Source organism: Camarhynchus parvulus, chromosome 2 (assembly GCF_901933205.1).
Source record: "Camarhynchus parvulus chromosome 2, STF_HiC, whole genome shotgun sequence".
Lineage (NCBI taxonomy): Eukaryota > Metazoa > Chordata > Aves > Passeriformes > Thraupidae > Camarhynchus > Camarhynchus parvulus.
In genome coordinates this window covers 118,469,039-118,485,864 of record NC_044572.1, presented here as the reverse complement: position 1 = coordinate 118,485,864, position 16,826 = coordinate 118,469,039, and the positions used below count along the sequence as shown (strand labels likewise).

General features: G+C 39.5%; 2 protein-coding genes across 9 annotated transcripts in view; one reads left to right on the top strand and one right to left on the bottom strand.

The window, feature by feature from the left end:
* Positions 1 to 6,274, top strand: part of SLCO5A1 (solute carrier organic anion transporter family member 5A1) — a 68,548-nt gene extending 62,274 nt beyond the window's left edge. The window contains exons 8-10 of the mRNA XM_030964411.1: positions 502 to 743; positions 2,312 to 2,376; positions 3,600 to 6,274. Coding sequence (XP_030820271.1) covers positions 502 to 743; positions 2,312 to 2,376; positions 3,600 to 4,045 — 753 coding nt within the window. The 3' untranslated portion in view covers positions 4,046 to 6,274. The remainder of the gene's footprint in view (positions 1 to 501; positions 744 to 2,311; positions 2,377 to 3,599) is intronic.
* Positions 6,275 to 14,221: 7,947 nt separating this feature from the next.
* The window catches only part of SULF1 (sulfatase 1), a 124,332-nt gene continuing 121,727 nt past the window's right edge, over positions 14,222 to 16,826 (bottom strand). For 7 of the 8 annotated variants that reach the window (XM_030971105.1, XM_030971104.1, XM_030971107.1 and 4 more), the window contains one exon: positions 14,222 to 16,750. In XM_030971105.1, coding sequence (XP_030826965.1) covers positions 15,933 to 16,750 — 818 coding nt within the window. In that variant the 3' untranslated portion in view covers positions 14,222 to 15,932. The remainder of the gene's footprint in view (positions 16,751 to 16,826) is intronic. The other variant, XM_030971110.1, reaches the window with a different exon arrangement.

Below are 16,826 nucleotides of genomic sequence, written 5' to 3'. Positions count from 1 at the left end.
CCAGGTGGAAGGACTCGAGCTTCAAGCATAAAGTGCAGCTTGTTGCTCTTTGGCCAAATCTGGGGAGCCTTCCGTTAATGTGGCAGAAGACACTGTCTGAATATGAAAGTCAGCAGCTTGCTGAATTTCAGAATATGGCATTTTCACTGCTGCTTGAAGAACGTTTCCTCACATTTTTTGTTGTACAATAGAAACAATATTTTTCTCCAGCTTTCCTGTCAGAAGTGATTGAATTGTTTTGTCAATATTTCCCAAATATGTTCCAGATTTTTAAAAATAAACTCAGAGAAATAAAGCAATGGAAAAGCAACCTCATCACAGAGAGTCCTGGCCAGCTTTAAAATTACTTGGAGATGTAACTTTGGTTGTGCTTGGGGTAATGATGCTCGAGGCAGAAGATTCTCAGCTGAGAAGTATCACAGGACTGTTGTACAATTTCTCTTTGCAATGTCTTTCTTACATATATTTTTCACATGGAAATGTTCCTTTTTGCTCTCTCAGGTCAGAAATTACACAGAATGTGCCTGTGTGCAGAGCCGCCAGGTGATCACTCCGCCCACAGTGGGCCAGCGCAGTCAGCTCCGGCTGGTGATTGTCAAAACCTACCTGAATGAGAACGGCTATGCTGTGTCTGGGAAGTGCGACCGAACCTGCAACACGCTCATCCCATTCCTCATATTCCTCTTCATTGTAACCCTTATAACAGCGTGTGCCCAGCCATCAGCAGTCATAGTGACGCTCAGGTGAGAACTCGGAGATGTTTCCTAAGTATTTTTGACATGCCCGCTATCACCAGTGCCTGTGAAGCTTGTGTGTCCTTAAAAAGTTAATAGAACACTTGTGTATCCTTAAAGAGTGAAGTGATGACAGGGATAGGGTGAAATCTGTTTGTATCTAGAATACGTAATATGATAATCTGCTTTAGGAAACATGAAGTGTGTGGTGAAGGTGCTATAAAGAGAAAACAAGCAAAACATCGTGAAGAAAATGATTACTCCTGGAAAATTTTTAACCTTCTTAGACCAATGGTTTGGATTTTCAAATGCAAATGAAAAAAGTTAGTATTTAAAATTATCCTTTTCTGACATTGAGGAATTTTGCCTTCCAGTTTGCCTTTCAAAGAATCCACAGAATGGTTGTAAGGGTCACTGTTGGGTAATTGAAGCCGGGCACTCGGGGCTGGGCACATCAGAATTCCAGCTGCTCAGCCTTACCTCAACTATTGTGTGCACAGCACCATTATGATTCAGAGACTTCCCACTTAATTCCTTCTGTCTCTGGATTTCCCACATGTAAAATAATAGTAATAAAAAATATATTGCCCTTGCATTGCAGTTAGCAAAGGCAAATGAAGATCAGTATTGCAGCGAACTTCACAGTAGTGAGGTACATAAGGGACATCTCCAACAGGATTTTGTAATGCTCAGTACAAAAAATGGGGGCCCACACACATGGACAGTGACACCTGCTGTCCCAAACCACATACTGTGCTTTGTCCATGTGGCACAAGTTGGTTCTCCAATTTCTCAGTTTCTTGACTTCAAAACTGTTTCACAGCTGCATCCCTTTGACTGCAGACTTTTTGTGTGTTTTATGGTGTATTTCAATGTCATTAGAAGCTGTCAATCTTAAGACTTTTAGATTAAGATGTAAAAATATTTCAAAATCAGTAGGTAATTTGTGGTTTACTAAAATTGTAGTTGCAGTGTAGAATTTTGTTACTTTGTATTTAGTCTTTGTAAGCTTGACATTTTTCCTTTGAAACCGCTGGAAGGAATCTTGTATTACTTGAATTGAAAACGTATTTAAAGAGACTGTTTGTATGTTTGTACTGATACTTTTTTTAAAGTAATTCCCAAGTACTTATGCTACACAAAGATTTGTTAAATTCAGAAACTGAGTCCAGCCTTCAACAATTTAGTTTTCTATTAATTCTAATTTACCTCAAAAATATTAAGAAAAATAAATTAAGATTAATGAAGTAATAGAAAGTTATCATGACAAGCCATAAACATTTTGTATGGATTCTCTGAAATTCCTTAATGTGTTTGGATCAAATTCTTCAGGCCTTATACAGGTAAAAAAAGGTCAAAAGGCATGACTGAGATTTTGATTAAACAGGTCCAGGAGGGGCTGGCTGGCTGGTTTTTTTCCTAGCAGTAGGAGTTAACGATAGTAGAAGCTAAAGACAAGAAATTTAGACAAAGATTTTCTGTAGCTGAGAAAAAAGCCATGAGGTGGAGCCAGAACATAGCAGGATGATGATGGGTTATGACTGTTCCTTCACTGGAGTTTTCTGTTCACCTGCTAGGTCTGTGGAAGATGGAGAGCGGCCCTTTGCACTAGGAATGCAGTTTGTTTTATTAAGAACTCTTGGTAAGTCCAGCAGTAGCTCAGCATTTCCATAAAGGCCATGTTCAGCTTAAATGCACCATAAAAGTATTAAAATGCCATAAATCTGCAACTAATTGCTTGGCTAACTGTATTAGGAACCTAAAATTAATAACTTCTGAAAAAATTGCATCTGAAAATGTGGTTAATTTACTTTTTTTGGTTACTGACTTTCTAGAACAACATAGTTTCACAAAAAGATAAATTTTTACTGTTTCAAATTGTATTTAAAAACTAATAGTTACTAAAAATTATTCTGTAAGGATTTTTTAGCTTTCAAAATCAGAATTATGTTGCTTTCAGCAATAACAATAGTTTTTCTAATTTTTAAAATAAGCATTTGTTACTGAATGTCTTAATGTCTTCTAATATTATTTAATGTCTTTCAAGTGTTTCAAAGCAAAAATGGATAGATGTTAAAAGTCTTTATTTTTCAAAGCATTCTCTTTCAAGCTCTTGAATTTCTAAAATCTTGCCCATAAAGAACACACTCAGGTGTTCAGCTGCTATGATACATGACTAGAGCAAGCAAGGTCTATTCTAAAAGAACAAGAGAAGCCCATAAAGCTGCATCTTCAAATTTTGTTTGAGGAAGGATGTTTTAATCTCATCTTAAAGATGTTGTATTTCTGGAGAAAGCAGGAACATTCATTGGTCTGGCTGCATTTTTAGCTGCCTTAGAAGTTAAAGTCTGTTTCTTGGGAAGATCTGTTTAAAAGGAAATTTATAATCCTACCCCTTACATCTATCTTCAGAAACATTTTGTGATCTTCAGTGCTTTTTCATCTTAATCTAAAAACAGCACCTTTCCCAGCTCATGGGCAAAAGATGTTCAGCAAGTAATGCTATGGAGATAATGTATTTCACCTTCTATCCACCTGAGAACAAAATTAGATTTTTTTTGGGGGGGACATGTAGTTCAAGAAGAGCTGTCTGGGGACAGCAGATTGAAGTACATGTTGTAAGGTGCTGCTGCATTGGCTTCTTTCAATTCTCTCCCATTTGTGGTAGGTTTCATATGTGGGGTAAATAGTATTGGTGGGAAGATTGGCTGGCCAGTTTTCCATGTTTTACATTTCTTGTTAGAACAGCAGTGTAGAAATCTCAAAAATGTTCAACCTACACTCTTTGTCTGGGGCATATAGTTTCTTTAGAAGTTTTCCACAATATGCTAACACATATTATTTCTCTTGCTATTTTTGTTTCAGCTTACATTCCCACTCCAATTTATTTTGGGGCTGTTATTGACACCACGTGCATGCTTTGGCAGCAGGATTGCGGCGTACAAGGATCTTGTTGGGAATACGATGTCACCTCGTTTCGTTTTGTCTACTTTGGGTTGGCAGCTGCTCTCAAGTTCGTGGGATTCTTTTTTATTTTCCTGGCCTGGTATTCCCTGAAATGTAAAGAAGAACAACTGCTGAGACAGAGTTGGAGGGCTTCACCGGTGAACACTGTGAGTGAGATGGTTGGACAAGCTAGACCCCAGCAAAACTATGCACGGACTAGATCCTGCCCTACCTTCAGTTCCCAAGGAGACGTGAGTGTGGCACAAGGAATGAACTGCTTAGCACAGACCTACCCCGGCCCTTTTTCAGAAGCAATAAATTCCTCAAGTGAAAATGCATTGGAAGAAGTCACTGTTGAGATATAGACCCCTGGCTTGGTAATGTAATATTTAGTTTTGTTGGTTGACTTAGTTACGGCGCCTTGTAAAACACCTGTGCCTTCTATTTTTAATCTAAATGTAACATGTGATAAAACCAACAAAGCTTGATGCAAACAACCATAATATGTTCCTGAGGGCTGGATACCTCAAACCAACCCGAGTTCTTATTTCTCCCCTCCTGACAATGGAGTTTTAAAAATTGTGTTTGTAATTATTTCAGATGTGTCCATTAAATGTCCATGCTCTGATCTAATATCATTGTAAAGTTGAGGTGTTACGAACAGCAGAAGTCAGTGGAAGAGTGACAAAAACTCATATTGTTGATGTGTAGACTCACAAAAATGCTTAAATGTATTGTCAACTTCATATCTGCAAATTGTATTTTTAAGAGATGAGTAATTACTGTGAGTTCTGCTACAAAGCACAACTGAACTTATTTAAACTATGCAACTTATTTGGATAATTGTATGTGCAGCAAATTAAGTTTAAAGCTTGCTTTTAAAGACATTACTGCAACTGAATTTGAAAGGGGCTATTTTCAGGCATAATCATTAAATTAAAAAATAACTTAAGGTTTAAAGTACTGTTAATAACATGTCAAGCCATACAAGAGTTATGCATCAGGTAATGTTTGCAAATGTTGAGTTGTAACATCTTTATCCTGTCAAAATGTGCATTAATTTTCACCTGATGGGATGTAGTCATTCTTCACAAAGTATATAGGATACTGTAATGCTTGAAGTAAAAAACTTCAGTATTGGTTTGTAGTAACATTAACATCTAGGAATCATACACGCATACCAGAGCAGATATGTGCATATTTCTGCAATGTTATTTGGGTGGCTGTTACTAGCACCAAATCCTGAAGAAGAAAACATCTGGTTGTAGCTTGATAGGAAGCTTGGCTGTCCTTCAGATCTGCATGCCAGTCTAGTTCAGCTTCAGTGGGAAAGTCCCAAGGGAGAGCTGGTGGTCCCGTCTGGTGTCTGGGACCTGGCAGGTCCCTCGCAGCCGGTGACAGCAGAGTTCAGGCTGCAGGAGTGAGCGGAGGAGCCCCTCCAGGGGGCTGCCAGCAGCCTGCCCTCCATGGTGCCAGCTGGGAGGCTCTCCCTGCACTCCTGGCGCCCAGGGCAGCTGGGAAGGGAGGCTGGCTCAGACCCTCTGGTTTCTGCCACACTTCTGCCTCTCCAGCTGCCCAGTGCTGGGTGGGCTGGTGGGACAGGTCCTGCTTGCGTGGTGTGTTCCACACATGTCTGCCTTTCTTTTTCTCAGCTTCACTGAAAGCTCCTGTGAAGGCAAAGGGTGAGTTTGTCTCTCCTTTGGCACTCCGGGTGAAGAGCTAAGAATAGAAATTATCAGCAAGTGTGGACTCACAGGACGTGATGTGGCCTTTGTTTATTCCAGATTACTGTAGTGTGTTCCCTCCCTGGGAGATGCTGAAACTTTCTAATCAAATGTGCTTGGCATTTCATGTCTTGCTCTGGAGGCTTTGCTCGTGAGGTACTAATGATGTCTCAAAGGACAGAAAATTATGTCAGTTGGACACTGGGAAGTCAAGGCTGCATTGTGCCCTGCAGTGGAAGTCTTAGAATTGTAGGAAATGAAAAAGCAGTCTGTTAAGAGGACTCAGTGATAGTCTGGTTTGCAATTTGCTGAGTAGAGAACTTGTGTGAAAATAAATAGGAAAGAGCAGAGCTTCCTCATATTTTTGAACAGTTATTCCTGATTTAATTTTTCAATTTAGAACATGTATATTGATCAAACATTACATGGAACCAAGTCCTTGAAAATAGAGGCAGTACTCTCCTTGGCATCCATTGAGTTGTCCTGGGAAGAGTAGATTTCCCTCTCTGCCTTTGCCAACTGCCTTTTGTCATCATCTGGATCTTCTTGACCAGCACATGGGACTAGCCATGGGGCTGCTTATTTCAGAATGTGTCAGTCCATTTATGTAGTTTGTAACAATTCTTATTCTTCCTGTCTGAAAACTCCAATTCTTCTACCCCAAACATAGAGGAATATTGTTTTGACCTCTTCCTACTATTCTGTCCACATTAACAGCCTTTTTTGGGTTAAGCCTGAGAATGTCTTTTCCTTTTATGCAGCCACTGGATATAACATGTCCTCAGTTAGTACCCACTTCCTGAGATAATTGGCTTCTACACTTCTTGTCCTGAGAAATAAATTTCCTTGGCTCCAAGGTGTTTTTTATATATATATATATATATATATATATACACATACATATATATATATATATATATATATATATGTATATGTATATATATATTTGCTATAGGAGATCAGAATAGACAATAAAAATGTTTCCTTTTGCTTTAGTCTCCAATGCTTGTTGCACCAAGAATTTTATACCACGGCAAAAATTGGCAAAGTAGTATGACAAAGTGTAATTGCAGCTCAGCCCCCATTCATTTTTATCACTTCCCCATTGTAATCATCACAGGGAGAAGTGAAGAGTGACAATCTTTTCAAATACCTCAGGAACAGAGCATTTAGGGAATTGTAAAAGACTGAGGATTAATCATCTGTCCTGATCTCTTATATTTTATGCCTTGTGTGCTTCAGTTCCATAAAAACCAAGGAAGAGCAGATTAGGATTGTCAGGAACTAATGGCACTGATGCCAAAGAATGAGAGTGATAAAAGTGACACTTCTGCAGCTGCTGCTGTTTCTGAGCTTTCAAAGGATTTCAGAGCTTGTTGCAATGGAAACCATCTATTTTGTAGGATATCCTGACCCTTCAGCTTCCAAAAACATTCATATTTCCTGAATGGTTGAAAAAGTGGAATGTAGAAAGAAAGATGTTAACTTTGGAAATACTGAGAAAGCCTTCTTTACATACTTTCAGTTTTAATTTTTAATTGGAAAAGAAATTTTAATTTTTCTTAAAGTATTTCATGCAAAACAAAATGTAATTTCCTTACTTTTCAAACATTTTTTTTCCTGGTTTTGGATAAAGATAATTTTGGCAATGCAAATAAATTTCTATAAAATCAATTAAGTCAGCATCCTCTGAAAGAAAGAAAACTCAAACACTGGCCAGTTTTTGATTGATTCCTGAAAGAGGGTTTCTTGTGAGTAATCTGTAACAGTCTAAACTAAGCCAATAAGGGTATGCAGGGGAAACACATTCCCTTCCTAGAAGTGTCAATTCCAGCATTGCCATTGACTGGTGTATGGACTGAGACCTGCTGACCAAACACTGTGTTCTGAGGCTGCCACTGCTGGAGGAAGCAGCATCTCCAGACACTGAGTGCACCCCTAGCAGTGGCTGTGTTTGACACATGGTGCTAAACCAACTTCACAGGAACTAAAAAAGAACTTTCCCTGTCAGCTGTTGAAGGGGCCCATGCTGTCTTCCTCCTGTGAGATCCTCTCACCATGGAACATAAAATTCCATGGTGAGAGGAATTAAGTTGTAATTTTTGCCACCTTCCCTCTCTGTCCCTGAACACAAAAGGTTTGCTGGCAGTGAATCCAAGGAAAGGTGAAGCAGGCGTCCTGCTCACCCACAGGCTGCTATTGGTAGCAAACCCAGCTCACCTGCCTGCAGCTTACCAGCCAGTGATAATATGGAGCAACATCTGGTGATGGCCAGAGTGCCACCATGCCCTCATAGGGACAGACTAAATCCCTCTTCCACCACTTTGTCCTGATTTACGGTGAGGAACATGAGAGGAGGAGTACCCAAATACATGAACAGGTTAATTGTCCCTGCTTAGCCTCCCATTCATCCTTGTTTCCTCAAAAAGGAGAAAACTTCACAATGGATGCAGCCATAGCCTTAGGTGCTTATGAATGCAGCACCCTCAGGAGATAAATTGTAGATCTTTGCCGGGCTGGAGTAATCTGGAGAGTGGGACTGTCCATGTTTCCAGTATTAGTCAAAAGCCCTTTTGGTCCTCCTTGAGCATACTGGATAAAATACAGTATAATTTGGAACCAAGGACATTTTATCGCCTTTCAGTACAGTGTAAGCAGCTGCAAGAACCTTTGAACATTATGGTGCAATTTGTATTTATTCAGAAACTTTCAGTTCTTTGGCCAGCCTATATATCTTTAAAAGCGCATGTAGTAACATGCAGTTCTTCAGAACTTACTGTTGTGTAAGTGGAGGCACAAATCTCCTACTAAGTATTAGTAATGTACATTTGAAAGGTCCTAAATTAATATACTGTTTTCAAAAATGTGGGTTTTTTAGTATTGCTTATTAATTTGTAGTATTAGCTATTCATTCATTATGGCCCTGATCCAGCAGAACACTTAATAGTGGGTAAATTTATATATTTAAGTAATGCACTTGAAAATAATGCACATATGTAAGTATGGGACTGAATCCTGCCTGTATTCAAAAAGAAATTAATTTATCCAAAGAGTGTTTCTATGCTGTTTCCCCCATGGATTCAGTGATAACTGTAAGCAGAATAGCACAAAGTAGCACTTGAGCACTCTCCTGTGGCATTCAGGTGTGACTGCTTGCATATCCAGCAATGGAGGAAGGCTGTCATTTTCAAATAGAATTAAAATTCAAAATATTTTGTGGGAATGGTCTAAGATTCATTCTCACTCTTCCTGCCATTCACTTATTTTATGAATTTCTGACTGAAAACCTGTGTGTTACCTGGGGAGATGGATTAAATAAAGGCATCCTTCTGACCTTAGAGCCAATGAAATTGCTCAGGTAATGCTGCAGACTCGAATTGTGCCCTTTCACGGAATTTGGAGCTAGAGGTTCAGATGACAAATTGTCAGTATCCCGCACAAACGGGGGAGCAGAGCGCTGCCTGCTCAAGGGAACTTCAGAGAGCATTTCTGGGACAGGGGTCAGCACCTTCTGCACTGTTCTTGCAGGTTTTCCCCCCAAAATGCCTGACTAATTGCTGCCTTACTACATTTTTCTGTGCATGTGATACCACAGCTCTTCATGGTGTTTCATTGGCATAAAACTGATGATAAATAAGTCCAAAGTGTCTTACTGCTATTTTGGAACCAGATTCTTGGCCTCACCAGTCCAGTGTTGAGGCTGAAGAGCTAGGCCATACCTTGTATTGGAAGTTAACAAGCTGGTGCTTTAGCAAGTGTGTGTGAAGTAGGGAATATCAAGCTTGTTTGGCTTTTTTACTCTATACACTGGTTATTACTACTATTTTTGGAGATCAAAGACAAAAAACTTCCTAAACAAGTTTATATTTTTCTGTTTTCTCAGTAATGTGTCTTTTACAATGGCTTAGGAGATGCCATGCTGCATGCTTCAGAATCTGGGTTCCCCCAGCTGAAGCCATCCAGCTGTGGTTGCTTTCCAGGGGCTTAAACCACCTGGTAACAGAGATTTACCAGGACTGCAACCTGCATCATCATTGCTTTGGACAGAGTGTTTGCTACTTACAGATTGCACCTGTAATCAACACATTTCAGGTTCTTCACATATTGGGCTTGATTCTTTGGCCATTTTCATCACTTCAGAGTGTTTACAAAATGGACAGTCAACATCATGGTGGTAGATTTATTATTTTGTAGGGAATTAGGGCTTTCTTCTTTTTTTCTTTTAATACATTGTTTGACAAATAACAATTCAAAAAGATTGCATGTGAACATTGTCACAGAGTAGAGATGTGGGGCCTTCAGTGTGAGGACAGGATATGGCTGGATTCATGGGGTTTGTCTCCTTTACACTGCATATCACTAATGCATGTTACTTTGTGGCCAAAGGTTTGAAAGCCTACCTGATCCTCAGGAAGGACATTTTTCCTATATTTTCCTCATAATTTATTGCAGAAATTAAGGAGGAAGGTTAACACTACCCATGTCCTGTGGCCATATTCATTGCATTAAACTGCAGTTAATAACTGCAGTTAATAATTTCAGCAGTCACTCCTCCAGTCCTTCAGCTCAGCTATCATTTTTGTTAATACAGCCTGTTAAAAACACAGATGTAGCTCTGCAATTTCAGAGTAGCTCCAAAGTTTTCTTGACTTCAAGTGTTACAGAATAGATGCTTATTTATCGAGGTTCCATTCTACTCTTCTAATTATTGCATTATCCATTGTGTGTATTGTATTTTTTTATTTTTCCAATCTTGAACCAGTTGTCACAATGTTATCCTGTAACAGTGTTTTGTTCATTATATAGAATAGGTGAAAAGCTGTGGAATTCATGAAGGGCTACAAAAAGCATCCAAAATGTTCACCTTGAGGAAGGGTGAGACAGCTTAATAATCTCTGGACAAAAGACTAAACAACACTGTGGTGCTAATAGGTACTGAATTATTTTATGATGTATTCACTATGACTTAAATGACATACTCAAGGCATGTCAATGATGCAACTGTGTGTGTTTTGTTCCTCAAGTCTGGACTGCTCCAACAAAGACAGTGTTTGTAATTCCTGGTGGGCCAATTCCTACCTGGCTCTTCTGTGGGTAAGCAATTTCAGGAGTCTGTGTAGGATTTGGCCCAGCATTACTAGGTAAAGTAAAAGCTACACAGAGCACAGAAGTCTCATGTAGAATGTATTCAGCCTGCTGTAGCATGTTACTTTATTTAGTTGCTTTGCTTAAGCAGGGGCTAAAAATAAATTCTGTAGTAATGATAAGAAACACTGGGCTAAATTCTGGAACCACTTAACTGAGCAATATTAGCAAGCATTTGAATTAAAATGAGGATTGAAATCTGAAATATGAATGTTCTTTCATGGAATACCAGAAAGAGAGGAGTAGAATAAGAGCAAATTCTATCTCTAAGAATGGAAAAAGGCCGAATCTGGTTGACTTTAAAGTGAGCTATGATTTACAAAATGGGGGTTTGGTTTTAAAATCTTGAAGACAAAATTTCCATTTTGAATTCTGAACCATAATTTTTTGTCTTACTGTGCCTGATCTGCTCATGCAGGGCAGGTGTCTGTATTCCAAATAGCACTGAAAGCACTAATAGCACTAATCACACTTCTGACCGACAGGCCAGAAAATTTGCCTCTGTAGCAAACTCCATATTTGAAAATCTGGAGAGAAATTTCCAAACAAAGCAAAAAAAAATATGTACAAAATGATCCAAAGCTGAATTATAGTAAAACAAGAAGAAAATTTTGTGTCAGTGAGATCCACAGTTGAGTGGAGGCTTTTCTGGAAGAGCTGCTCTTTTCACCAGCTGAGCACACGGGAGTTTGGCCCCTGGCTGCAGTGCATACCTCTACCAAATGATTTGTGCAGAACAGCAACAGTCTGGGTAGTATTGTAGGAGCATGGAGTGGGCACACCGCCTGTAACTGTTAGTTTTTAAAAAACTCATTATTAAGCAAATGTGTAGAGTATTAAGGAAATTTGTAGAGTATGTGTGATGGTATGAGTGTGTGGGTGCTGTGCTGTGGTAAAAAGAGAATTGGTTTATGCTGGGTATTTTTGCATACTTTAGGCTCCTGTATGTTTTTTTTTTTTAATTTTTATTTATTTCTCATCAGAGCTTAGAGTAATTTTAAAGTTATATAACCCATGATTTAATGAAACCTACTGTCAGCATCTGTTGTAAACATGTGTTTACAAAACAAACTCTTGAATACTTGATACTTGGAAATAAAAAATAGCATATCATGTTTGTTGATTGGGTCCAGATCCTCTCTGATTTCCAAGTAAGACTTGCATGTTTTCATTTCCAATACATATAACCACACAAAAAGTGGATGAAATTAGGTTTGTAGCTCATCCCAGGTACTGTTGCCGATGGAGGACGGACCGTGCCGGCAGCACGGGGGGCGCAGGCTCCAGGAGATGGAGGCGTTCGTGGCGTGGCTCTGCACTGACACCTGCTGCCCCAGCAGCTGGGACACTCCCGGCACTTCAGGCTGGCACTGCATCCCCTCAGGTGGGACACATCATTTCTGGAATTACTCTCTGGCTTGTACCCTATTTACTGCACATCGGTTCTCACTGAAAAATGATGTCAGAGCACACAAACAGGATTGGGTTTTGCCGACACTGAAGGGAGAAGTTTTTACAACATCACACGTAGCCAGGCAGCCATGGCTGCTCAGGGCTCATGTCTAGTCCTGGGCAGATCTTCCTTGGACAAGGCTGTTTCACCTCTGGTTCTCAGCCCTGACTGTTTTACACAGATCCCCTCTGACTGTGCCTGTGTGAGTTCAGTGTAGACAGCTGTAGGCATCTCAAAGGATTTTGGCTGAGAGAGAAGAGGTGATCAGTGCTCAGGCCTGCACTCTTAAATACCTTCCTTCAACTGTCACAAAAACCTACAGGTGGCTGAACTCCAGAATAATGCTCTGATCCAAATGTTTGTTTGTTTCTTGGTTTTTTGCAAAGCTGTTTGTGTGCATTTACCTCAGTAACACCAGGATTCACCTACTAATAACAGCTCCAAGTCAGTCCTTGCCCATGGTGGGGGTGAGAACCAGATGATTTTTAAGGCTGCTTCTGACCCAAGCCACTCTGTGATTCTATGTCTAGTTCTGGAACAGAAGCACTACACATCTTTGCTCTTCTGCAGTGCTCCCAGTTGCTAGGGGGTCTCAGAAAGTGCCTCACACTGTCCAAGGATGTGAGGGCAATACTGGCTGCCTTATCTTAAATTCCAGAGGGAACTTTTTGCATAACATTGCTACCTCCCAAAGATGTGCCAGTTCTTCTGTCCATCTCCAGGAGCCCTTCAAGAAGTCATGAACTATGTACTGCCTTTCTGAATAGACACATCTCTACTGCTCTGCAGATCACAAAAAGCTAGGAAGGTCATCCTCTTGGACCTTCTCCATATGAGGAGCAGTGCCAGATTTAGGCGCTTACTTCATTCCTGAGCCTGCAACTGCCTGTAAAAGCTTCCTGACAGTCACACCCTGTGGTGCTCATGGACTTGACTGCCTCAGCTGTGGGACAAGAAGTACTATGCAGAAAGAAATACAAAACAAATTGGGACAGCAACACACTGCTTAGGCTGCATACTTAGAGATATGACAGATTTTGGCCTCTTTAACCTGGTTTAGCTTTATATGTGGTGCATGTTTCCAAGACAGCAAGGATCAGAGCTCATTGCTGTCTGTTTCTCTTACCTACAGCTCATTGCTGTCTGTTTCTCTTTCCTCCACACTCCTGTAAGAGACCTGTAAAAAAGGCTCCCACCTGGTTTAAAAGGTAGGGGACTGTTTAGCTGATAGTTTAGATGATTGGGTACTGTCCTAGAAGAAAGAAGGGAGACAGCTTTCAAACTAATAAGATGCTCTTTCTGCCATTTCCTCAATGAGTACTTTAAGCTCTCAGGTAAGGAGGAAGGGCAAGTGGGATGAATCCATGGTTCACTCTGTTGCACCATTCCCTTCTCTATCTCTGCCCCAGCATTAAGAGAGAAAGCATCTTGCTTGGTTCTTTCAAAGAACTGTACTTTCAAAGAACATAGGGCACATTGTTGGTGCTGGATAATTCCCTGCACAAAGGTACAAGAGGTTGTTGTAGGGGACCTTGCTTCAATTTGCCTTTGTCCTTCAAGTCCTCCCTAACTTACTGGCTCAACCTGCTCTGCATCCTTCTTTGAGATACACCCTGTGTTTGCTGCTGTGCTTTCAGGGCAGACTTCTCCCAGGGCCCTATCTGACATTGCAGTGACTGCTTTTTGAACACTTGGATTCATCCACTTTCCTGATCCCTGCAAACATCACCTGTAACTTCATGCCTGCAGGAGCATCAGAGTCCCAGGACTATGTGAAAGAAAGAAGAGCTCAAGAAGCACAGATTCAGAGCCTGAGTTTAAGTATGAAAGTACTCTTATTCACAGGCCAACAAACAAACATAGAGTTCGCGTAAGAGAGAGTTTACCTTGAAAACTAAGTTCCTTTTTGTGCTGACTCTTGTACAAGTCCTGACTAGTGGTTCACTCTTGGTAAGCACTGCATGTCTGGTCTGCAGGGCTGTGCTGTCACAGGGAGAGCTGTGCAGGGAGGAGAGAAAGCAGCAAAGCAAGACATGACTCCTTGAAACATTTCATTACTTCTGGGAGCTGCTGGTTGCGCTGCTCAGTGCATAGAGCTCAAGGAAGAAAGGACCGGATGAATTTGGAATTAAAAAAATTAAAATCACATGTCTTAAACAAAAACATATATACATTACTCACATCTCCAGGAATAATTTATACCTAAAAAAATGTGTATTATTTTGTTACCTGTCACTTTTAATGTGGATGGATGCTTAAAACTGAAACTGTCAACATATTTCTGAAACAAAACTTATTCAGGAGGAAAACTGGATCATGTGGACTTCTCTGAAGCAGGTAAAGTAAAACACTTTTTATTTCAAGAAATATTGCTTCTAGACTTTCCCGAAGCCAGAATTGTACTATAAAAGTATCACAGAAATATTATACAAGATTTAAAAACACAGTTTGTATCCTAGTAACTTAAAACCTATGTACAAATAGCATCATTCATGACCATAAATATGTTTCTATCAATCAGCCCATGACACATACATCAGATAAAGAACTAGTAATTTTAACATATTTACAGAGTCCATCAAAAAGACTGCTTCTTAAAATTATTAAAATCCTGCTAAAAGAATCTCCTTTTTAAAAAAGTTTCAACTTAAAATACAATGTAATGAATGTAAGTTTAACCTGCAGGGCTTGCAATAGCCAAAAAATATTCACTACACTAAATAACATGTAACAGATAGGAAACACACCCGTGAGCTGGACACTGTGGAATTACGTCTGTTTGAGGTAATTCTCTTTTGCTGCTGTTGTGATAATTATTTGGAAATTTATAAAAAAGCAAGGGAAAATATTAAGTCAAAATTTGACTAATACAGATTTTCAAAGTCATTTTTGTATTATACTTCATACAATTTAATGTTTGGTAAAGGTCAAGAAAAAATTTAGAATACAACAACAAAAATTATTACTAAACTACTACTTTTTACTCTCATGTGCCTTTTGTGTCTAAAATAATGGAAACCTAACACGATTTTATCATTCCCTTTAATGCCTGTTCAAAACAGAAAAAGAATTTAAGACTCAAAATGATAATAATGCTTTCAAGATATTGCTCAGAATAATAAAAATCAGGTGGGGCAACAAAAACATTTATGTACTGATGTAAACCTTTCTACCAGTATCAGCAAAAAAAAAAAGGTCAGAAAAATTAATGGAATTTTAATACTGACAATATCAACATATAGGGAAACAATCCAATTCAAACAAATCCTTCTACAGTTCACAATCATTAGCCATACCTTTCTGAGAGTAAATTTAATAAAGCAACAAAAACATGCAATATTTTTGCTAAGATAATATTTGAAGAGTCTGTTTCCACAATCCACGGTGTTTACCTCTTTCAGGTCAGTCTGTTTATTGGTTTCACAATTTCATAAGACAACGAGCAAGCTAAGAACCTGTAAGGTATTAGATGCATAAATGGTATGGCATACAGAGTTTAAAAGTGCATTTTACTTGAAAGCATGGCATTAAGAATTGCCAGTGGTTAAAATAATTGATAAAAAAGACATTATGCAGGCATACTGGGTGAACAGAAACACTCAGTCATGGTGGGATCATTTGGAAATAGAGAAAGGGACTTGGACATCCTTTTCGAAGAAATAATTTTCAGCTTTCAGAGAATGTGCTACTGCATTTGAAAGTTAACACTGTTTCCTTTAACTGAAAACTGGAAATCTTGCTTCCCAGTGTGGAGAACTGAAAGCATGTGCATATGAATTAAAAAAAAATGCACAGAGACAAATACTGAACTGGGCTCAATTTAGCTGCAAAATGTATCTACAATAAACATGGAATGTCAGTTTTCTTGATTACCTTTATTAGTTTGCTAATAAGAAAAAGGAGAACTTATTTAATGGTTTACAACTTGATCTAATCCAAGGAGAGTGGAGCTGAGGCACTGCCTTCTGCATTTAGGAATTGTGAACTTTCTCCTGCAAGACTCTGTTTGGCTTTTTTAAAGAATGTTCCCTCTTCCTGGGTACTGACAGGTGAATCCCTAACGGATATGTTTACGGTCTGACGAACAAAGGGTTCATCAGACCTCATGGGAAGATACATTTGGTCTTCAAATATATCTTCCACAGTGTCACTATCCTGATGAGTGTCTTTTTGAGGAATGCTGATGGGCTGTAGCATGAAGCTATGCCGGGACTCCAACTCTATCAAACCGTTTCCACTGAAATCCATATCAAAACGGTCCGATTCTTTATCCTCCATCCATTTTTCAGCTGGATGACTATTTCTCCAGTGTGCGTCATTCAAACTACTTTTCTCAGGAATATCATTGTTTAATTCAAGTTTCCTCTCCTGACTTAAATTCACTGTGCTCAAAGCAAGGGCTGCAAAGTCTGTTGGCACAATAAGCTGCAACTCTTCTGCAGTCAGGCCGCTGGACTCCTCAGCAGAAGGCATTTCCACCAAGGTGAATGGCGTGGATGATTCGTCCCCGTTGCTTTGACCAATGTTATCCTTGTCTGGTTTATTTTGCTGGTGGTAACTGTTCAGCAGTGCAAACATTCTATCTACATCCTTCAAGTAATTAGTCCAGTCAGCCAGACTAAGTCTAAAGTTGTGTCTGTATTCATATACACTTTCATTCACACTGTACAAGTCTTCCAGTCCTTGCCAGTCAACGTCGCCAGTGAAAATGGGCAGCTTAGCCTTCCCATCCATCCCATAATTGTCCTCTGTTGAAAGAAAGAATAAAGCCTACTGGTGAATACTATTAAAGGTGCAAGCAAAGCTTCCATGTGTGTTTCTACT